This window comes from Salvelinus fontinalis, chromosome 14, assembly GCF_029448725.1.
Source record: "Salvelinus fontinalis isolate EN_2023a chromosome 14, ASM2944872v1, whole genome shotgun sequence".
NCBI lineage: Eukaryota > Metazoa > Chordata > Actinopteri > Salmoniformes > Salmonidae > Salvelinus > Salvelinus fontinalis.
In genome coordinates, this window is record NC_074678.1 from 43,607,300 (window position 1) to 43,631,089 (window position 23,790).

The window sequence follows — 23,790 nt, forward strand, 5'->3', positions numbered from 1 at the left end:
ACATATTGATGCCAAAATAACATGCAAAACAGAAGAAAAGAAATGCAGCAGCCTACAATACATTGGCCAATACAGCAGTAGGCCTCTAACTTCCATTATCAACTAAATAAAATACATAGGCCTAAAGCCGACAAATAAAAATAGGAGAAAATGTTTTTGTTTTTTGGAGGATAAACAGCCCCACCTGCCCTGAATGAAGGGGTCGCCACTGAGAGAGATTAGCGGATTGAAAGAACCTGAATGTTCATCTGGATATTTTCTACTGTTGATGATGGAAGTTATAGCCTATTGGCCAATGCAGCAGTAGGGCTATCTCAATTTCTTTAGCTGCCAATGGATCACCTTGTATCAATGTGTCCATATGGGAAAGGCTGGTGCTCTTGCATTAGTTGAATATAAACTTTTAGATTTCTATCATTTTAATTCAGATTTTTATAATTAACCATGTGACAATAATTTTAAGGAAAGAAACCCTTCTTATAGAAATTAAACTGTTTCACGAAAATGCATATATAAAAAATATCATAACTGGCACGCAAATAGGTAGAAATAGTAGGATAAATTGTAAGATTCCCCAAACTTGAAAGTCACGAGCTGCCTATGGTCTTTATTATAAAATATTAACCAAATTCGTGCATGAGTTTGAAATAAACGGGTACCCCTATAGAAATCAAATGCCTGTCCAACTGATTCGTTCTGGTGCTGGCCCTGTTCTTCAGTCAAGCAGTGAATTTCAAACACCAGGGAGAGTTTCCAATGCCTCTTCAAAGAAGGACACCTATTGTTAGATGGGTAAAAAAAAGCAGACATTGAATATTCTTTTGAGCATGGTGAAGTTATTAATTACACTTTGGATGGTGTATCAATACCCATAATCACTACAAAGATACAGGCGTCCTTGTCACGCCCTGACCTCAGAGAGCCTTTTTTATTCTCTATTTGGTTAGGTCAGGGTGTGACTTGGGTGGGCAAATCTATGTGTTCTATTTCTTTGTTGGCCGGGTATGGTTCTCAATCTCAGTCTATCGTTGTCTCTGATTGGGGATCATACTTAGGCAGCCTGTTTTCCACCTGAGTTTGTGGGATCTTGTTTTTGTATAGTTACTGTGTAGCCTGTAGAAGGTTACGGTTGTTTATATATATCTTTTTGTTGGTGTTCATCAATAAAGAAGATGTACGCTTACCACGCTGCACCTTGGTCTCATTCATCTCTAAACGACGGACGTAACAGAAGATCCCGCCACACACGGACCAAGCAGCGTGGCCAGGAGGAGCAGACATCCTGGACATGGGAGGAGATCCTGGACGGGAAGGGATCCTGGACATGGGAGGAGATCCTGGCTGGAAAGGATCGCCTTCCATGGGAGCAGATGGAGGCAGCGAAGGAGCAACAGCGACGACGCCGAGGTTCGCGGCCACAAAGACAGCCAACATTTTTTTTGGGGGGGGGGGGGCACACGGGGTGGTACACGGGATCGTCGGCGGTGCCGAGGTGTGAACCAGAGACAACCTGGGAGGAGATAGAGAGGTGGTCGGTCAATCCAGGGAGAGTGCCAGAGCCCGCCTGGGATTCAATAGAACAGTGCGAGGAGGGATACCGGAGAATGGAGTTTGCGAGGAGTATGCGGCAACGTAGGCATTTGGAGGAGCGTGTCATCAGTCCGGTGCAATCTGTGCCGGTCCCACCCATCAGGCCTCCAGTCCGCCTCCCCAGTCCGGTACGTCCTGTGTCTCCTCCTCGTACTCGCCCTGAAGTACGTGTCCCCAGCCCGGTACATCCTGTGCCTGCTCCCCGCACTCGCCGTGATGTACGCCTCCACAGCCCAGTACGTCCTGTGCCTCCTCCCCGCACTCGCCCTGAGATTAGTGTCACCAGCATGTACCACCAGTGCCGGCCCCACGCATCAAGCTTCCGGCGACAGTTCCCAGTCCAGTGATGATCCATGGCACGAAGCCTGCAGTGATGATCCATGGCCTGGAGCCTGCAGTGATGATCCATGGCCCAGAGCCTCCAGTGATGATCCATGGCTCGGAGCCTCCAGTAATGATCCAAGGTCAGGAGTCTCCAGCAAGGGTCCGCAGTCCAGAGTCTCCGGCGACGGTCCGCAGTCCGGAGCCTCCGGCGACGGTCCCCAGTCAGGAGCCTCTGGCGAGGGTTCCCAGGCCGGAGCTTCCGGCGACGATCGGTGGTTCAGTTCCTCCAGCAGTGATCTACGGTCCGGAGTCTGCGAGGACGATCTACGGTTTGGAGTCCGCGACAACAATCTACGGTCCGGAGTCCTCGGTGACGATCCCCGCACCAGAGGTGCCACCAAAGTGGGGGGAACCTCAAGCGGAGCGGGGTCTGCGTCCCGCACCAGAGGCGCCACCGAAGTGGGGGGAGCCTCAAGCGGAGCGGGGTCTGCGTCCCGCACCGGAGCCTCCACCGAGATGAGATGCTCACCCGGACCCTCCCCTATAGGTTCAGGTTGGCGGCCCTGAGTTCGCACCTTTGGGGGGGGAGTACTGTCACGCCCTGACCTTAGAGAGCCTTTTTTATTCTCTATTTGGTTAGGTCAGGGTGTGACTTGGGTGGGCAAATCTATGTGTTCTATTTCTTTGTTGGCCGGGTATGGTTCCCAATCAGAGGCAGCTGTCTATCATTGTCTCTGATTGGGGATCATACTTAGGCAGCCTGTTTTCCATCTGAGTTTGTGGGATCTTGTTTTTGTATAGTTACTGTGTAGCCTGTAAAACGTTACGTTTGTTTAAATGTTGTTGTTCATCAATAAAGAAGATGTACGCTTACCACGCTGCACCTTGGTCTCATTCATCTCTAAACGACAGACATAACAGTCCTTCATAACAGTTACCAGAGAGGATGAAAAAAAACAGTTACGGAGTTTAATGGCTGTGAGAGGAGAAAACTGAGGATGGATCAACAACATTGTAGTTACTCCACAAAACTAACATAATTGACAGAGTTAAAAGAAGGTAAGCTGTTCAGAATACAAATATTCCAAAATGTGCATCCTGTTTGCAAAATGGCACTAAAGTAATATGGGAAAACATGAAACCACTGCCAGAGCCCTGCAAAATGACCTCCAGCAGGCCACAAATGTGCATGTGTCTGCTCAAACGGTCAGAAACAGACTCCATGAGGGTGGTATGAGGGCCCGACGTCCACAGGTGGGGGTTGTGCTTACAGCCCAACACCGTGCAGGACGTTTGGCATTTGCCAGAGAACACCAAGATTGGCAAATTTGCCACTGGTGCCCTGTGCACTTCACAGATGAAAGCAGGTTCACACTGAGCACATGAGCACATGTGACAGACGTGACAGAGTCTGGAGACGCCGTGGAGAACGTTCTGCTGCCTGCAACATCCTCCAGCATGACCGGTTTGGCGGTGGGTCAGTCATGGTGTGGGGTGGCATTTCTTTGTGGGGCCGCACAGCCCTCCATGTGCTCGCCAGAGGTAGCCTGACTGCCATTAGGTACCGAGATGAGATCCTCAGAGCCCTTGTGAGACCATATGCTGACACATGCACATTTGTGGCCTGCTGGAGGTCATTTTGCAGGGCTCTGGCAGTGCTACTCCTTGCACAAAGGCGGAGGTAGCGGTCCTGCTGCTGGGTTGTTGCCCTCCTACGGCCTCCTCCACGTCTCCTGATGTACTGGCCTGTCTCCTGGTAGCACCTCCATGCTCTGGACACTACGCTGACAGACACAGCAAACCTTCTTGCCACAGCTCGCATTGATGTGCCATCCTGGATGAGCTGCACTACCTGAGCCACTTGTGTGGGTTGTAGACTCCGTCTCATGCTACCACTAGAGTGAGAGCACCGCCAGCATTCAAAAGTGACCAAAACATCAGCCAGGAAGCATAGGAACTGAGAAGTGGTCTGTGGTCACCACCTGCAGAATCACTCCTTTATTGGGGGTGTCTTGCTAATTGCCTATAATTTCCACCTTTTGTCTATTCCATTTGCACAACAGCATGTGAAATGTATTGTCAATCAGTGTTGCTTCCTAAGTGGACAGTTTGATTTCACAGAAGTGTGATTGACTTGGAGTTACATTGTGTTGTTTAAGTGTTCCCTTTATTTTTTGAGCAGTGTACATTAAAGTGGACAAGTGAAAGTAAATTTTAGGCTTATCCAACGGCTGCGGGTGGAATGAAACAGGGATTTTACACAACCATGTCTATGGGAGGAGAGGTAACTCAATGACCATTCCTGTATGTGCAAAGCAGCTAATTTAGGCGCTGTTTCAATAGATTAAAGGATGGATTCTCCATTTCTTGAAATATTATTGAATAATATTTCTAAATATAGGCCTGGATCAATAATGATCAATAATAGTAGCCTATATATAAATAAATAATCACTGATCTGACATTACTTATTTGGTATGGTAGCCTAGCATAAAATCTCCTGTCATCTATCGGGGATGTCTTCAAGGATGGGAGTAATGGATGCGTAAATTATCCCAAAACAGGGGCATCGTCTCCGTTATAGGCTATGGATGCGTCTCAGCTATACCGCTAATTTAGGCTACCTAATTTAGACTACCATTAATTCACCTTATAGAGGCTAGTGGCTAGACCTGTTAGATTACAATAATTAACCGTAAAATGTCTGTCTCAGACGGGGCTTTACCCAAACCCCTGCCTCGTGGCTATGCAAGGTCCATGGCAGGGGTTTGGGGGCAGCCCTTGAGCCCGACAGGGACGCGCATCCTCCACGTAATATGTCACTTGTATTCACAAAACAAGCCTAGGCCTATGCTACTTCATTGGAAGTGTACATACAACACCGTGCCATTACGCACAGATTTGTAAATGAACCTTAAATTTCGACATAGTAACAGCTAGGCCCGCAGCCTCTAAATATATACAAGGTGTTGAGGATAACATTGCAGCGGATTCGAAGGGCACTATGACAGGGACTACCTGTCACATACATCATACAAATCCTTCTGAAAAGACCCAATCTGTTGCACAACCTTTTCCAGTTCTTATTACTTATATTATGGTTATGTCGCTAAAAGAGTAACGATTTCCTTTTTACTAAAAACCAATTCTAAAGTAGTTTCACCAGAGCCAGGGACGCATGCAATTAACCAAACCCTTGAATCTTGAAATTTAACTGCGACTTTGTTCTCGAAATCTTGACGTTTAATTTCAACTTTATTCCCGATATAATGGTACTTAAGAGAAAATTCACGTAAAAGTTCTGTGCATTGATGCAAAATAATATTTAATGGCTATTCTGTGGTTTTACCATGCGAGACCAACTGGGTTTGAACATGTAATCTGCACAATGTATCATTTGTTAGCTTGCTGAGCTAAAGCCTATATAAGCATTACATTGGGGAGATAATAACCCTGATTAATGGTTACACTTTTAATCTACTAGATCCAGAGGCAGCTGGTTTTCGGTTGTACCGGATTAATTGCACCTACCTGGTGTCCCATTTCTAAATCAGTACCCGATTAGAGGCGGAGGAAAAAAATGCCGTCGAACTGGCTACGAGGTCCAGAGTTGAGTTTCAGGGGCCTATGTGTATGCAAATATATATTTTTTTAAATATATATTTTTTTTAGAGGGCCCAACGCATTTGGGTTTGACATATTCAGGTTTTTGTTGATATTGAGGGAACCTGGTCCATGATTATGTTCATTCTACCTAACCCTTGAAAATGACCATGGGTGTCCCCCCCCCCCCCAGAAACAACACAGCCCCTACCCCTTGATGGTTAATGTAATGCCCCACAAAAATGTTGTAATGGGATCCTAAACAGAATATACACCAAGTATATCAAACATTAGGAACACCTTCCTAATATGACAACAACGAGGCAGCATATCTTTAAAACATTTATTTGAAATAAATTCCTTTCTTTTTGCATAAGTGCAAAATGCACTCAAAAACAGCCACCTGAGGGAAGTCTACATCTTTAAATAAAAAAACAAGCAAAGTGTACATTTTTCGTACAAAATTCTCTTTAAAAAAATTGCAGTTTGTGTATAATATATATTCATATTTTCCTAACTTTAAAATAAAGACTCAGAAAATAAACACAATCCACCAAATTAAAAACATTTTCCCTAGAATTTAAAGCTGAGAACTTTAGACCCTGTTTTCATTTCTGTATCCGGCATAAATATACATATGTCTCTCTAATATATATATATATATATATATATATTCTCTGTGCTAGTGTTTGACCAGACAATCAAAACCTATTGCAAAGTAGTAAAGTCCTACTTTAAAACATGTGGGGAGAAACAAAGTTCCTTTCATTTCAACATTTGAAAGAAAGGTTATGCAAAAGTCTTACATCAACGTTTACATCATGTGACATTGTAACAGAAGTAATTGGAATCCCTGGTTTTATGAGAGTTCACTTTTTCCCAAATTGTGTCAATTTGTGTTCCAAAAAACAAATACAGAAATCCAGTTTTGCTTATGACCAGAACACATTTCCCTGACTTTAGAACTGAGCGCTGTGGCGGTCGGAGACGCTCAGCGCCGGTATGGATGGAAGCCCGTTACGTTGTGATTCTGTCCTCGAGCAAAAGCGGCTGCTGCAGGCTGGGGGCCCGCCGCCGGTTGTGCTGTTGGTGCCCCGTATGAAGCGGTCTGCTGGCTGGGATCTGCGAAAGTATGGCCAAACCCACTCAGGTCCTGACCATAACCTGTGAGGGTGGGTGGAGAACAGGGAAGAGGGGTTCATTATCACAATCAGAAATGGTGCTCATAAACAAACAGATTCCAACCAGCTAGGTGAAAGTCCCTTATTTTACCCAAAATAAATACAGCATTGATCATGGTTTCAAGGGCTTTTTAATGTTCATGTTAAATATTGTCTTCCTTCCTTCATGAGCCTCCATGAACCAAAATTCTGAGTTTGGTTAGCCAGTCTAAGAATGAGTGCTTCCAGTGTAAATCAATCGGTCTATTATTTTGAGGATTCAAAGATGCAATCTGAACTGTTATGAGAGGAATCAACAAAAGGAAAACAGTATAAATGCTTAACAGGTTTTTATTTTTGAAATAGACACGATGGCTCCATCTCCCTGCAATCCACTGTAGCAGGAGAAGCAGAGAACTGCCTAGACATTCAGTTCAGATCAGGCTGATAAGTTACAACTCATGTCAGACACTACAGAGTAATGAAAAAAGAAAAGAAATGAAACAGAAAACGGTAGAAGAACACAAGCAAACTTTCCCACAAGGTGCTCAAAGCGCTACAAGGCTGGAAGAAGCATGTGGAAGAGCAGACCTAACATGACCAGAGAAATCAAATAGATATCGGACATTCATTCACCAGCCACAAGTGTTTGTTTCTTCATACAAACTTTCCTCTGATTATCATCTTTGATCTGTCAAAAGGAGACGATGGCATATGGGAAAAAAACAAGTTAATTGACTGCTAACACTTTCAACAACAGAGAGCAAAATAAAAAAGTTAATTATAGTATACCATGAACACATTTTGCCAATTAAATCTTATTTTTTTACCAGAAAAGGCAGAGAGAGAGGACAAACAAATCTGAGGACACAGGTGTTGTTGGTATAATAAACTACAGCTACGATAGGAAATGAGACGTATTAACATTCAACAGGCATGGAACCCTGTTAATTGATTTATTATTCATATCGTGAGATATGTTCACGCAATAAGATCTCAAATCATTGAATACCGTAGCTGTATTTTAGTTTACTCTAGAAGTATGTACTTTGTATGCACAAACATACAAAAGCACATACAGGGGAAAGGGACGCAAAAAAAAGTAGCAGCTATACGACTTTATACTGAACTGTACTTTTGGTGGTTGGAAAAGACAATGCTCACACCTACCTGCACTACTTCCTCCCTGCACATCCTGACCATTACTGTGAGAAGGACGCGTTGGTCCGTAGGAAGAGGGCTCCTGAGGGTAGATACTCAGGCCTATCAGGGAGACGAGGAGACTAGGTTGACGTAACCAAGATAGTCTACTTTAATTTAACATTGTCCCCTTCTTAGACCTGCCACTAGGGCTTGGCTTAACACTTAATTATTACACTCCCGCTGACTGCCTGCTCTTAAGACTCCTACCATCACTGCATACATCCATCTGGAATTACAAACACATAGGGTGAATGGGGGTGGGCGGGCTACTTGCTAATGCCCTTTGCCGCTTATGGTTACCTTTCTAAAGTAGGCAGCTAATGCAAACGGGAAAGCGCAGGATGGGTAAGCAAAGCGCGAAACACTGAACAAGATGGGAATCTCAACTGACAGTCACAGGGATGTATTCAACTGATGCAGTGCATTCGGAAAGTATTCAGACCTCTTGACTTTTTCCACATTGTTATGTTACAGCTTTATTCTAATTGTCCCCCCCTCATCTACACACCCATACCCCATAATGACAAAGCAAAATCAGGTTTAGAAATGTTTGCAAATGTATAAAAAAAATAATAATAATGAAATATCATATTTACATAAGTATTCAGACCCTTTACTCAGTACTTTGTTGAAGCACCTTTGGCAGCGATTACAGTCTTGAGTCTTCTTGGGTATGACGCTACAAGCTTGGAACACCTGCATTTGGGGAGTTTCTCCCATTTCTCTCAGCAGATCCTCTCAAGCTCTGTCAGGTTGGATGGGGAGCATCGCTGCACAGCTATTTTCAGGTCTCTCCAGAGATGTTAGATCTGGTTCAAGTCCGGGCTCTGGCTGGGCCACTCAAGGACAAGGAGACTTGGCCCGAAGCCACTCCGGTGTCGTCTTGGCTGTGTGCCTAGGGTCGTTGTCCTGTTGGAAGGTGAACCGTCGCCCCAGTCTGAGGTCTTGAGTGCTCTGGAGCAGGTTTTCATCAAGGATCTCTGTACTTTGCTCTGTTCATCTTTCCCTCTATCCTGAGCCTCCCAGTCCCTGCAGCTGAGGGGTTGCTTCTGTCTGGCCACTACCATAAAGGCCTGATTGGTGGAGTGCTGCAGAGATGGTTGTCCTTCTGGAAGGTTCTCCCATCTCCAGAGGAACTCTGGAGCTCTGAGTCACCATCGGGATCTTGGTCACCTCCCTGACCAAGGCCCTTCTCCCCCGATTGCTCAGTTTGGCCAGCTCTAGGAAGAGATGTGGTGGTTCCAAACTTCTTCCATTCAAGAATGATGGAGGCCACTGTGGTCTTGGCGACCTTCAATGCTGCAGAAATGTTTTGGTACAATTCCCCAAATCTGTGTTGACACACAATCCTGTCTCAAGTTCAAGTCTCACAGCAAAGGGTCTGAATACTTATGTAAATAAGGTATTTGTTCTTTATTTTTAATACATTTGCTCAAATTTCCAAAACCTGTTTTGAAACATGTGTGTAGATTGAATAGGAAAAACATTGAATCCATTTTAGAATAAGGCTGTAACGCAACAAAATGTGGACTAAGTCAATGGGTTTGAATACTTTCCAAATGCACTGTACTATTTTGAAGAGCTATACACTTACAAGAGCTATTAACAAAACAAGATATCTATATCTGTCTCTCCCCACAGATTTTTGTTCACTGACAAATGCCAGTGAGGACGAGGGGGCAGACATAATTAACTAACTAAGCAACATACATTAACCTTTCAAAAAGCAAGGATTTACCAAGGCATTTTGTTTACTAAGGAGGACGAAACCTTATGCAAGAGCCCCTCAATTGATGACAATGCTGGATTTGTACCCAACATGGTACAATAAGTATAATTGAAGGAATTGAAAAAAAATCCTGATACAGTGCCTTCAGTCTTCTCATATAAGCTTTCATATTTGTGGGGAAAGATTGTCTGAAACCTATTACTCTCAGGATAAAAATAATCTACAGGATCCATTGACACCATGGAGCTCATGCCAGGAGAGAAAAGCCAGCCAAGTCAATACCAAAAAGGGAACAGTTGGTCAAACTGCCTGTAACCTTTGCCAGTAAAATACAATATCTTCCTTTGTCTATCTGCAGTTTGGTGGATATTCCAACTCCTCTCAAACAAGATTTCTAGGCAGGATGATCTAGTTCATACCTATCATTGGTTACCCATCCACATCATTACACAGCCCTAACTGGAATATTCCAAAAAAGGTGACACTGAAGAGTCCTGGGTATGGTGGGACTTCTATAGTATCTTCGTGGCCAAGCCGTGGGGGGGGGGGGGGGGGGGGTGTATGCAAGCGTGCATATGCATGTGATGTCATTAAAGCTACATGGTACCAAAGGGGCGAGCTCCTGCTTGTTTTAGGGTTGTAGTAATGAGCTTAGGCTAGGGAGGAGGGGTTGTTTGACCCAATAAAGCATCCAACAAAATGGATCTATCCAGTATAAGCCATAATAACAGCAATGCTGAGGGTGGGGCTAGGGACTGCATGGAGGCTCTACTTACCATACTGGCTGTAAGGGAAGTCTGGCTGTCCCGTGGGTGCTTTGCTGATGTCCTGAGTAGGTGTTGTAGCTGGAACAAACCCTAGCGGCCCTGTTACCGGAGTCGTGGGCGGGGGCGGCCCTCCTTGTGGGGCATACTGCTCACCTTGAGGCGTGCCAAAACTGTACCCTAAACCAGTGCCAGATGGAAGAGTAGTTATGTTGTACATTCTGAACTATGAAAGATCACCCGTATGATATATATCCATTTTAATTATAATCAAAAGAATCATACAACCTTTGTCAGTCTAGGCAGTAGGGTTGGATGATATTAGAATGTATCATATACTGGTGGTATTAAAAAATTATATTGTGAAGACGATATTTACGTTCGTAAAGATAAAAATTGAGAACTCTAAAACGTGTTACTGTTGGTGTTACATTATTGTTAGCGCTGCAGACCAGCTATTAATTTCTTCAAGACAAAGCTGGTGTTGAAATTATATTCCTCCGTTTTACCTGACTTAACGATGCCCGCATTTGAAACGCGCACTAACATTTGAGTTTTTTTGTGGAGGAATTTGTACATATGTGCAAACACTCATCATAAAGCAATGATTTTTATTTTTTACAAAACACACATTTTTGGGGACATAACAATATTGTTTATTGCAATATTGGCAATATGAAAACAAAACCATTTACATAAATAGAAACATGCTTTTCTTATGACAACAATACATTGCAGATACTGACCGAACTGAGGTGGTGTGCTGTATCCCTGTTGAGCGTAGGCCTGAGGTGCACCAAACCCCCCCGGCGGGGTCGTTGTGACGAGGAATGCGTTGAACGGTGAGGGGGGCTGGACGGGAGTGCCACGGCCCACAGATAAAGGGGGCCCGTACCCACCTGAGTCAGAGAGAACACAACAGTTACTGAATACGTGATGACAGGTGTCTATTGGTACATTTTCAGTCTTGGATATATCCTGGTTGAAACCCACTGTCAGTAGAGACTGCACATTAGATAACATTTTCACCACTGGGGTGGTATGATACAAGACTTAAGCAAGGGTGAAGAGTGTTAAGAATAATGATAATTTCCCTCTAGAGACAGATAATGGACTTAGAGTGCCCTCAGGTATCCCAGCTGTCACCGTGATAACACTGGTGCTTAACTGACATTACCCAATTGGTCAATATGGAAAATATAAAGTGCAAGGCAATTGTCTATGACACAATACTTTCTTGATAAGTTAACCATCACAAGACAATAGCTAACTATTTAAAAAAGCTAGTCAGTGCGAGATATCCAAAACAGTCAAGTGATTCGAGGGCAAAACGTACCCATGTGCTGGCCTGTAGACACCCAAACTCCTTCAAAAGAGAAAATAGTTTAGTACTTTGCTGACACAAAAACAATTCTTCAATATGTAATTTCTGAACTACAGTACGTTGATCATTCCTCAAAGTAAAGTTTCAATGTGGACCTAGAAATACAATGTTAATATTATTTTAAAAAGCAATCAAGCATTTTAACAGTTTCCAATACTATATTTCTCCTAGGTATAATAGAATGTCATGTTCCTGGTCTGACAGAAAGAGCCGCGTTCTCTGCTCTGGCTGGTCTCCCACTCACCCGGAGGCCCATAACTCTGCTGCCAGCCCTGGGCAGGCTGTGCCGACCAACCATTGGCGGTACTCAGGATGCCTCTGGGTCCCCAATGGTTAGGTTCAAGCTGGCCAGGAGCATTGCTGTCCCGAGGTTCAGCCTTTTTCACTTCCACCTGGACAAAGGACAAGGAGGGCACAATTTGCAAGACCAGTAGTTTATCACCAAAATACCTTCCTTACCCGATCTCACCCATTACTAATATTTCTCTTCAACATATCAGCTTGAGAGGGTTTCAGTTTTACATCTTATCTGGGCCATTACACTTGTGCCTAATGCAGATCAATACTTTAAGGGGAGTTGAGTAGCAATATGTTTCTCAGGTACTTCAGTCACAATAAGATATTGCTTAATTGTTGTTTAAATCATTTTGAATAAAGCATAAAATAGCAATTGATTTAAAATTGTGCAAAAATGTCATAAATTTGACAAAAATCAGCCTGAGAAACATATTCATATTTCCTTTTTTTGTGCCCTTTAACTTTGATGAAAACATCTATCGGAAGGTAAAGACTTACCTTTTCCCAGCTAACGTTTAAAGAATCTCAATTATATTTAACTTGTAGTAGAACTTCAGAGGGAGATGGATGTACAAAGAAATGTATCATATATATCAGAAGAGGTAAAACATGCAGACAATAGAAATGGACAGTCATAAGTCAATTTAAAAATGAATCTTCATACCGTGTCAGATAATGGAGAAAATTGCAATGGTGCTCAATTAAATAATACCCATCTGATTTGCTCATCTCACACAGAATAGAAGCACTTGGTATTGGACTGGACTAATGTTCAATGAGGTTGAAAAGCCAATCATTTTTGTATCACACCAGATGGTTTGTGAGGCTACCAGCCCTTATCTGCCCTATAAAATAGTAGTGTCACTTGTTGTAGCCAGCCAGAGATACCAGCAGTTTACCAGAGCGACAAATGGGTTTAAAAACTACATGGCGGGGAATAGGGGGGGACTAGACAGAAATAGACTAGGCTCTATAGAGGTTGAGTTATTGGGGTCACCTTGCGAAATGAATCTCAATTTTCCCCCTGCTTTAAGGCGGTGCCACTTTCTTTGCCTCGCCTCTTTCTTCTCTGTCGACCTAATTACAAGCACGTTTCCACGAGTGGCCCTCCGTCTATAGCACAGCTACCTGGGTCTTCTCCCGCGGGCATCGTGGCTGGGAGTGATGGATACCATGACCTCAACACACTACCCAACAGCAGAACTGGGATTTTGTCCCACAGTTTGATGTGCTCCACTTTCTAATTTTGTAACTTATATCCCCTACCTCCCTCAAGTCTAAGGCAAAGGTAATGTGAACTCAAGATCAAGCCAAGCCCCGATTCCTTCTGGAAATCAGGACAGTCGGTAAGAGGATAGCATAATGTAGGTAGGGTCCCATACATCAATTATGAACAGACATGGGTTGAGCTCAACTATGAAAAATGGGTACATAAGTCACTGTCCATTTAAATGTTCTCTTTCAATCAAAAACAAATGTTGTGTCCTCATATGGGGGGGGGGGTAATCACACTATTGAATGCAAATTTTCCAAACTAATTTTGTCAAGATAACGAATGCTATAGTAGAGGATGTCTCAGAAGTAGTTATGCTAATTGTTTATGATAAAACGACAAATCATTCATGACAGAATATAAAAACTACTGGTATCACAGAACTGTGGCTTCAGGCACCCACTTAGCTAAGAACTTGCCGCTGGAAGGAAGTAGTGAATGATAGGGGCAAGCAAAATCAACTGTAATTCAAAGACGGTGTGAATAGATAGCCCTAGAAAAAGACCCACCCATTTTGGTTCTCAGATGTGATCGACACAGTATGGAGATTCTTAAACTGAGGTCACTTAATTTAGGTTCTTTAGGAAATATATCAAATAACTCAAAAAGTAAGTGACCTGCCAACAAAATAATAAAAAAATAAAAAAAGAACTGAACAAGACCAATCCTTTAGGTGATTTCTCTGTGGTAAAATAAAGCATTTTAGGCTAAACTCTTATTTCCCATTATATGCTCCAAAACTGGCCACTCCCTTGAATCTCCAAAGCCAGGGCAAGTATTGTTTGAAGTGAGATATCGAATACCTTTTACAACCTAAAGGAGAGGTCAAAATAAACAAAGCCTTGGGCGACTACAGAAGTTGTCACTAATATTTCAGGAGGGGTGACCGAGTATTCTTTACAACAAGTACAAGGTCAACCGGGCCATTGAAATGTTACGTGATCCAGAAAACAATTGTGACCTGATCTTTTAGGAAAATCTTCAGCCATGTCATTAAAATGAAGTTTATAAGAGCTATAGGCCTTCAACCTCATTGGTGGCCCCTGAAAATAAGAGCTGTAACTCAAAGTTAACAGCAGCAAACGATGCATCCCGTCGCCCAAGCCTCAGTTTGATCTTGAGGGTAAAATAAAACTACAACTACACACTTTTTTGCCCATGATGTCGTGAAAATGCATGTTGACAGCCTGGTCCACTGATTGTTCGGCCTCGAAAGTAATAAATCCAAAACCTAGCCAACGACCAAGAGTGAATCAAGGTAGCAGGGTGTTGTGACAACACAAGATGAAGAACAGTATTGGGCTCAGCAAGACAAGGATCCATCAAGACTGAGCTGGAGGCTCCTGGGGTTCAGATGATGTCACTGACTTGCAGCGATACACAAGCTGAAGTTTGAGGGCTGAGGCACTTGTATCATCCAAGATAAACTTTGCACCAATCCTTTCCATGATCAACTAAGGTTTCAGTTTTTTTTTTTTTACTTCTAGCATAGCAAAGTCTCCTTGTTCTGTATTATATAGGGGTTTGAAAATGTAATGTAATATATAAAATTGTAATACAGTTATATCCAGTGCAGTCAGTTGAACTACTGAGGAATATAAAAACTATATAGATTTCATGACACACTTTAGTGGTTTCAGAGCATTCATGTATGTATTGGGTGCCAATTGGCCCAGCGGTATTGATATTACTTCATTTCATCCAAACCCCAACTTGATCTGCCCCTTGGTATATTGCTGTGCAGCACAAACTGGCAGCATCCATCGTTAATGCATAACAAAACAAAAAAAATGGAGAAACAGAAACTGTACAATGTCTAAAGCTTTTTCAAGTTTTCCCAAATGTGGATTTATGTTTAGAGTCAGCCAAGATAAGCCTAAATGGAAAATTACAATATTGCTTACAACAGCAACACAAAGATATAGGCCATTTTGTCTTCCGAAATGTGTAAGTAATAACTAATGATGCTGTCAAGAGTTTGCATGGGGGATAAACAAAGTTCCCGTCAAACATGGTGAAAAACCCAATGGTGTAAGTATTCAACTCTTACTGTACAAAATAAAAACCCTGAAATGAAGGCTTTGATAAGGTGATTGACTGTGAAGCCTCTCAGTTTTCCATTGAACTGCATAGAACCTGTGTAATTCTAACAAATCAAATCTAAACTTTTTTTGGTGGCGTACACAGTTTTGCAGATGTTATCGCAGGTGCAGCGAAATGCTTGTTTCTAGCACCAACAATATCAAGCAAAAACACCATTCATCCCAATGACTACAGTCCCTGCATTATACTAAAAGTTACACTAGCTGAACCTATGAATATACAGCACTGTAATTGAATCCTTCATTTAATTGTACATTTAGAACCCCAACATTGGCAAATGTCCTGGTTCTGATAAAGTCTTGTGATTTTTTTGTGGTGATAAAAACTTTCCACAGTACTTCAGTTATGCAGCAGCAATAGCCCACTACAGTGAACCAGTTTCATTTTGATAAACTCATACCAGTGGCAGAATTGGGTTGTGAGAAAATCTCCACTCTGGGACCTAACCTGATTCCAATTAAATGTCCTTTGAGACAACCGAGATTTTGAAACCGCTAATATTATTTCAAGCTGTCCCAAGCCGCCTGATCTACAACTATAAATATCATCCATCGATGACCTGTCCTTAATCTAGATTCAAAACTTAGTTTGAGCATTTGCAAACAAACATTCCAAGACAATCTACCCCAAAAAAGATGTCAAAAACACAGTCGTGCTCAGCGCCAAAAAAAACTCAAGTTCATAACCATGATGAATCTAAACTTTGTATACACCCCAAATTGACAGCCTGAACATTCCATTTTTGGTTCAAACATCTGGCCTGTACCTCTGTGATACCACTCAGTACACAATAACCTAAAGGAGAAAAGACAAATCTTAAGAGACACCGTTAATCACATTCAAACCATTCACAAGGAAAAGGACAGGAAAATTAAAATAGGAAGGGCTTATACTTACAAAAATACTTAACTTTTTACATACGGGAAAACACTTAATATATATATATATTTTTTTTTAAATCAGAAGTCTAAATTAAACAAAAGAAAACTTAGCTTAATACTGAATGTTTAAAAGTATTTTAGTAAAAGAAAAGTCTGGATATTATGCTTGATTATGTTAATGTCATTGCTGTGCAACATCGTGTAAATTCAGATGACAAACTATTCTGCTTGTCTCCCCAAAGAGATCAATGAGTACTGAAGTAGAAGAGAGGTAATAAATGACAGGAGTTATTGACTGCTGCATCATTGCTATGTGGGACAAGCGCAGAAGAAACAGCTCTGAGCAAACTACCCAACCTAATATAACCTACATCTAGGCTAAACAGTTCTGAGCTAACTGACCAGACTAATCTACATCCACCCATGCTAGTCTTGTCATTCTAGGCGTGCGTTTACAGCCCAATTCTCATTTAATTTTTTACTAATTGGTCTTTTGACCAATCAGATCAGCTCTGAAAATGAGCTGATGTGAAAAGATCTGATGTGATTGGTCAAAAGACTAATTAGTGGAAAGAATATCAGAACTGGGCTGCCAGTGTAAACGCAGCCTAACTATCAATTAATTTAACAGATGAAACTCCTTACTTTGTTCTTAAAAACAATTTCAAATGTCAACCGACTCTGGAAAAATGGAGAAAAAAAAGTGAACTGTATCTGCATAATTTAGGGCCATAGGAATTCCTTTCACCAGTTTCTTCAGGGTTTCCCTCTCAAAATCGCACTAATAGAAAAAACTAAACTGGATGTTATAAGTCCACAACCATGCTATAAACCACATCAGGAGACCACTTTTGAGTTCTGGGAAAAATTTGAGAAATGTCTTAACCTTAAATTCCAGTGAGCACCTAGTTATTGTTTAGTGATGTTTTTGTAGCACAGGTGATGGTAGTTTGCAAAACAAATATCCACTGGATTGATGCAAATAATCATGACATCATTCTGCCAGGTAAGCATAGGCTACCATGTAGTTAACATTTAATTGAGAAGGTTTTTGGGAATGCCTTTCCATCTATCAGAAGATTTTTCATTAGCATCATCGCTAATCGCGACACAAACTGGTAGCTGCGCGCACTGCACACATGGGGAATTCTCATTGACTCTTCAGAAAGTTGCAGGAAATACGAATCACTGATGCATTCTGTTCATGTCTTGTGATAAACTTGGGCTAATTAACACATTTTCTAAACATTTAGTTGATTCGCTACCAAACAGTTATATTGTTCAATTCCAATTTATTGTCTGGATTGAGTCCATGTTTTCCATATTGCAGATTTTATAGGGCCCTAATAAAAAAAATGAATAATCTAGCACTATGCTGGTGAAGTTCTGCCATTTCAAAATTTAACTCAAAGAACTCAAAAAAGACAAATGTTAACTTTTGTCAAATGGTCAAAGGTTTAAATAAGACAATCCATTAAATGCAGCCTGAATAATACCACAAAAAAATATCAAGATACTGTACTCAAGTATAGTCTTCATGATGAAGCCAATTTATTTCAAACTACATGTAATACTATAGTGTGTTAGCATGTCCCTTAATAAAACATCTAAATGCATCAAAAGCTGATCCGGTCACACAAAGTCAAGATGTTTGAAATTCATGCAAACTTTCTCACCATGTAAATAGGACTACACGGGGAAAGCTTTCAGTATTTAAAAGGTGGCATCCATTACACCGCCTGTGAATGAATGACGAACAAGACGTTCCACCAGAAGACACAGGTGGGTCTAGCTATAATTGAGCATGGGGGAAAGTGGATTGAATGCGGCTTATTCTCTTTGGGTCAGAATAGTTTGTCATGAGATTTAGAGATGGGAGGTACGGAAGAAAAAAACGGGTTCAGCTTTTACCTCGGGGCCTCTGTTTCTCCGCGTCATAGATCATTACCACCTCTGTGACCTTGGATTCAACAAAGGAGAACATGGGCTGCATTAGGATACAGGGAAAAATATGCTAGTATTGCCATTGCATGCATCTCTCAGTTGGAAAACTAACACATTCTATCAATATCCTCTCCTCATATTGATGGCATTCTAACAGAAAATACTACTTTTCCTGTAGTCTTCCAATAAGCAGTTCCTATATTGGATCCTGTGCAAAACATTTAGAACTGTTTAGGTATTTTTTTAATATAAAAGCTATACAATACAGTATAGACATTTTACCAGGACTCACCACTCCAAATCTATTGAAATAGTCCCGGAGTTCAGGTTCACCGCAGTTATGGGGAATTCCGCCGACAAATATCTTCTTTGATTTATTGCTGTCAGCTTTGCTGCCCTTCTGAAACAAAAAATGGGATCTCAAAGCCAGATCAACGATCTGTACAGGTGCATCAAATCCAGGACCAAAAGACTGAAAAACAGCTTCTATGTCCAGGCCATCAGACTGTTGAACAGCCATCACACCATCCCCTGTAGTAAGAGAGTAGTACTCATGTAGTAAGTAAAAGACAAAGATAGACTCGCTCGCACTCACAGCCAACGCTGCTGTCCCATGTATATGAAGACAAACACTGGACTGTTTCTTTCACACCGTGTATTATTCACATAGCTCATTCTAATATATCTACTACTGTACATTCCATTTTTGTTAAACTGTTTATATACTCAAATCTTGACATGGCTCACTAATATCTTCTGCTTTACATGTCATTCTCAGTATATATTTTAGGTGGCATTTGGATTACTGAGTGTTATTTGGGTTGTTATCTGGATTAGTTCTAACATTTGTGATTTGTTTTTTAGTTTTTCATTATTATTTGTGTACTTAAGACATTTTTTCCTGCAGTTTAGGCACTAGTAACAAGCATTTTACTGTACCCTCTACAACACCTGCTTAACTGTGTACGCAGCCAATAAACTTGTATTTGAATCCCACTGAAGACAATTCAACTTCATCTAGTCAGACAGAGGAGAAGAAATTAGGTTCTCTCATTCTGCCCTGGGGTATAATTCTTCACGTCACATCAATGCGAACACTAGTCCCAAAAGATCAGGGCACACTAGTGCCTTCACTTCAGAGTTACTGAGACAAGCCATTTCAGGATCTCCCTATTTCTGTAGAGGACACATGTAGCCCCAACTAATTAAAATACGCCCCTTACCCAGCCGTCCTTCGTTCGCACTTTTTCAGGTTGCATTCCTCTGGGAGTACATGGCTTGGGATCAATCTGAAGGCAAGGAATGAAATTGTACATCTCACCCTTCAGTGAAAAATCCCCTTCAAATGTTCCCTCCAATTTATCTGGTGACTTTGCCCACTCAATAAGGCCACATACAAATTAAATAAATGACGTGTTATACAATTCACATTATGATAAGTCAAAGTTTAACTGCAAGAGAATGACCTTCACTATGGCAAAATTGACCTGTTCATATTGCTGCATAGAGCAACTTGTAGCAAACCAAGCATGTCATGTCCAGCCCACTGCAGTTACATGTTAGTTCAAATAATAGGCATCTGAACAGGCAACACTTGTTTGGCAAACAGCCTGCTTTCATGTCCATGAATGTCCTTCAGAGCCAGCCTTACATTTACTGAAGATACCAATGCCAGTTATGAATTCACTACTACTTGCTCTTGCACAGATTATCATCTATGTGTAATACTTCAGTTAAAAAGTCCACATTCCCATGCAGTGCTTAATTGTTCTAATACTTAAAGGCATAATTGAAAAGACACATATTTTACTTTCCTTATTCAAGCTGCAAAGTGCATACTCACATTTCTGCCATCAAGATTATGAGGTTTGGTCTCCAGTACAGTCCGGACACAGTTGGGGTCTTTGAATTTGACAAAACCAAAGCCCCGTGACTGATTTGTGGTTTTGTCCTTCATGATGACACAATCAACTACTTCACCATACTGTGAGAAATAGTTTCTCAAAGTTTCTGATAGAAAAGAGGACATTGACATGAGTGGGACGATCCATTACAGGATCCTTTAGGGATACATACATAGTGTCCTGACATTATGGGTAATGTGTTTCAAAGTTCACTGAATGCAAAGTATTTAGTATTTCATTAAGATCCCCATTAGCTGTTGCCAAGGCAGCAGCTTCTCTCCCTGGGGTCCAAACAGATAAAACATTACATCAAACAAAACATTGTGCATTCAAAAGCATGACACGCATGCATCTTTGGAGGCAGGGCATGGAGGTTTCAACAAATCATTTTCATAACAATCACATTGAATTCTTATAATTGCTTTTCTTGTCATTGAAAGCCCCAAGGAAATACCAAGGAAGGATGCACAAAAAGACATAGTACTGTGGCTATTGCTCATAACTTCAGAAAACACTGTCAGATTGAAGAGCGTGGTGCAAAGACACACACTGCCCAATCAAGCATGATACAGAGAAGGTCTCTGAACCGTAGCTACAAACAAACTCGCTTACGACTAGATCTGAGCAACTATGAGAAAAGCCTGCATGTGTACTTTAATTACAATACACACTAACATGCCACCCTTTAGTACTCCAGAACAACATTTTTATGCACACCTTCAAGGACAACAGTATGTGCACTGCAATACGCCTAATATTGACTGGTTGGTAAGTAGACAGCTGACTCACCCTGTGTTGTACTCCAGTCCAAGCCACCCACAAACAGTTTCCTATAAAACGAGAAAAAAAAGCATTCCTTTGACTTTAAGCAAAACCTGAGATGGTCCATCATTCCTGGGACACAAGATCACATTATCAAATGGTTCTGATGCGTTAACATGTGAAAACTGACTGTGTCACATTATTGTAATGTAACCTCACAATAGATGGAGTTATTTTACTGAGGGTATATTTCTTTAAGCTGCTGATGATGCATATCAACAAAGCCTGCTTTCTACTCAAATACTGGAATAAGGGCGACTTGTTTAGCACCGACAACACCTCTGGTCTTGTTTTGAAACCTTTTGCCACGTATACAGGCTAACATAAACCAGGCAAGCGAGACATTAACTTAAGCTAGCTAAATTAGCTAGTTAACCAAAACACATTAATTATCCATGAAACTTGAAAGAGCGTTAGCTAACGTTACAGATTTGACTTTAATCTTATAAACCAAAGTTAGCTATATGCCGCAAGTAAAAAAAATAGGTAAGATACCATTGCCTCAACTATAATTTGATATGGATAATGTTGACGGATCAAACCAATATTACAATGCTCTCAATCGTATGCCCTGAAGTCAGTTCTCTATCAAGTTCAAGAGTAACAACGCAATATTAACTATCACCAGCAACTAGCCACAATTGAAAAAGTTTACTAGCTTCTGGTATTTTTTTTAAGCATGTAGTGTTAACCAACGTTATATTCTGTCGACTTCAATCAAACTTGAAATTGGCTACTTAGAAAACGAAGATAGCCAAGTGTCGACTCCTGATGATAACGTTACCGTGCCGTATTGGTACTTCACCACTTTGCTAGCTAGTTAACGTTAGCTGCCAACGCTAGAGCGCCAACTTGTTTCGGTTTATATTTATCTAGTTAACTAACGTTAATTAGATGAATAGTTGATTATTTCAATTAATTATTCAATGACACCATGTAAACATTACTTTTGATTAGCTATCTAGCTACCTAAACCAATGTCATGCATGTTTCCAAATTATTCTTAACTAGCTAGGCTAAAGTCAACGTTCGCAAACTAGCTAGTTAACGTTAGTTACCAGTAGTTATAAATATAAAAACGCCAACTAGCTAGCTAACGTTAGCTAGCTGAGTAAAAGTGGTGATGCAGGTGATATCTATCACAGTAATTCATTGATTGAAGTTAAACTGCAAAGGAGTATATACTTATATAACTAATCCTCATTAATTAGGTGGAGATCACATCTTACCCAACTTCATCTCCGGCTAAATTGCTGTTCATTTCTAAGGCTAGTGCAGGGAACGGGTGTGCTGTCACTAGTTTATTGCTTCAGTACTGCTCCACTCGAGGAAGGTCACTCCGCTTTTGGTTGGAACTGAATCTGCGCAATGACGACGTTTGCCACACGGGGTCACCTGCCAGGGGGTGAAAAAATGTAATAATATACAGTTGTGGGATATGTAGTTGAAATTCAAGATGTAGTCTCTTCATTTACAAATTAGATCAGAAAACAAAATAATACTGCCACACTGCATTGCTTGTGGATCTACTATATAGTGCTGAGTGATTAGTGCTTTTTGAGGTTGGTTCGGTTTCGGTTCGATTATTACCAAAAAAATGTGGACATTAAATGTGTACATTAAAAAAAAAAAAATTAACGGTAGTGACTGAACATTACTACTTATCACTTACCACAATTTATTCACATTACTTTACTTTAATAAAATATTAGTTTTATAAAGATTACTTTATTATTTAATTCCAAGTCATCATCTCATCTCTCTATAGAGCTGTTGCCTATGCTGTCTGACGAAATCAATATTTTAGTAGTTGTTCAAAGTAAATATGGCAACTTTTTATGAATGAATTACAACTATCAATCACTTAGATCATATATTTTCAGGTAGAGATACCTCGTGAAACATCTGCTTTCTACCCCTGTCGACCGCGCGTTCTCTCTTCTCTCAGGGTGCATTCATAAATTGCCTCCAATATGTAAATTCAGAGCGTTGTCAGAGTGTCTGTTATAAATTCAGAGGGTTTTGCTCTTGGAGCGTTCAGAGCGCACACTGAACGGTCTGGCTGAGGAGTAGTGTTGATCCTAGCGTTCTGACCTCACAACGGCAGTCAAGCACCCAAACTAACTGGCTAAAGTTGGCTAGCTTCTTTCAGACACAATTGAGGGAACACCTCACTCTGACCAATTTAATAGCCCTAGCAGAGTTGGTTAGGCTGTTTTCATGTTATCTAGAGCGTTAATGACCGTAACTGTGCTGCTGGCAACAATTTAATTACATCAATTATTCTGCGCTCTGGCACACTAAAACGAGAGTGCCCTGAAATCATAGTAGATAGCCAGAGTGAATTTACAAACGCACACTCAGTCTCCATATCTGCTCCAAATGTTCACATTACAGTTCAGCGAACCACACAGAACGGACAAGTAGGCGGACACGTATTGGATTATGGCCATTGTAGTCACGAACCAAGTTTTCAGCGCTAATATTGGCCTGTTGGAAACTACAACTCCATACTACATCGCTTGATCTGATTTATAGCTACAGAAACTGTGCATTGACCTCACAGAAAAAAACAGAACGAAATATAATTCAAATAAGTTAACAAACGTCCGTCAATTAAAAACAGCAGACATTTCAGTTAATCGCTCAGCACTAATGTACAGACAGGCTAGTGGAGGATCATAGTTAAGGATCATATCACCTCCACCTTACCCGACACCCTAGATCCACTACAATTTGCATACCGCCCCAACATATCCACGGATGACGCAATCGAAATCACACTGTACACTGCCCTATCCCATCTGGG

The 23,790-nt window shown here is 41.3% G+C and overlaps 1 protein-coding gene across 4 annotated transcripts; it reads right to left on the reverse strand.

Annotated features, from left to right (window-relative positions):
- Positions 1 to 5,846: 5,846 nt before the first annotated feature.
- LOC129810922 (DAZ-associated protein 1-like) lies at positions 5,847 to 22,346 on the reverse strand. 4 transcript variants are annotated; one of them, XM_055861920.1, is made up of 13 exons: positions 22,211 to 22,346; positions 20,949 to 20,989; positions 20,099 to 20,265; positions 19,479 to 19,544; positions 18,548 to 18,652; positions 18,223 to 18,271; positions 14,476 to 14,558; positions 12,002 to 12,149; positions 11,710 to 11,739; positions 11,120 to 11,272; positions 10,386 to 10,553; positions 7,848 to 7,940; positions 5,847 to 6,681 (listed from the first exon to the last, which is right to left on the reverse strand). In XM_055861920.1, the coding sequence occupies exons 1-13, from the start codon at positions 22,240 to 22,242 to the stop codon at positions 6,509 to 6,511; spliced, it is 1,308 nt and encodes a 435-aa protein (XP_055717895.1). In that variant the 5' UTR covers positions 22,243 to 22,346; the 3' UTR covers positions 5,847 to 6,508. The 4 variants fall into 4 exon arrangements, with proteins under 4 accessions (XP_055717895.1, XP_055717894.1, XP_055717896.1 ...); XM_055861919.1 differs by having other exon boundaries at positions 18,548 to 18,655; XM_055861922.1 differs by having other exon boundaries at positions 6,588 to 7,368; positions 18,548 to 18,655.
- Positions 22,347 to 23,790: the final 1,444 nt, after the last annotated feature.

What these genes read in the sequence shown, in the direction of transcription:
- LOC129810922 (XM_055861919.1), bottom strand. Translation starts at nt 22,242, where the DNA reads ATGAACAGCAATTTAGCCGGAGATGAAGTTGG. An exon ending in ATTTCAATAGATTTGGAGTG is followed by an intron (nt 18,272 to 18,547) that starts GTGAGTCCTGGT and finishes GTTGAATCCAAG; the next exon opens with GTCACAGAGGTGGTAATGAT. An exon ending in GTCTACAGGCCAGCACATGG is followed by an intron (nt 11,273 to 11,709) that starts GTACGTTTTGCC and finishes TCTCTGACTCAG; the next exon opens with GTGGGTACGGGCCCCCTTTA.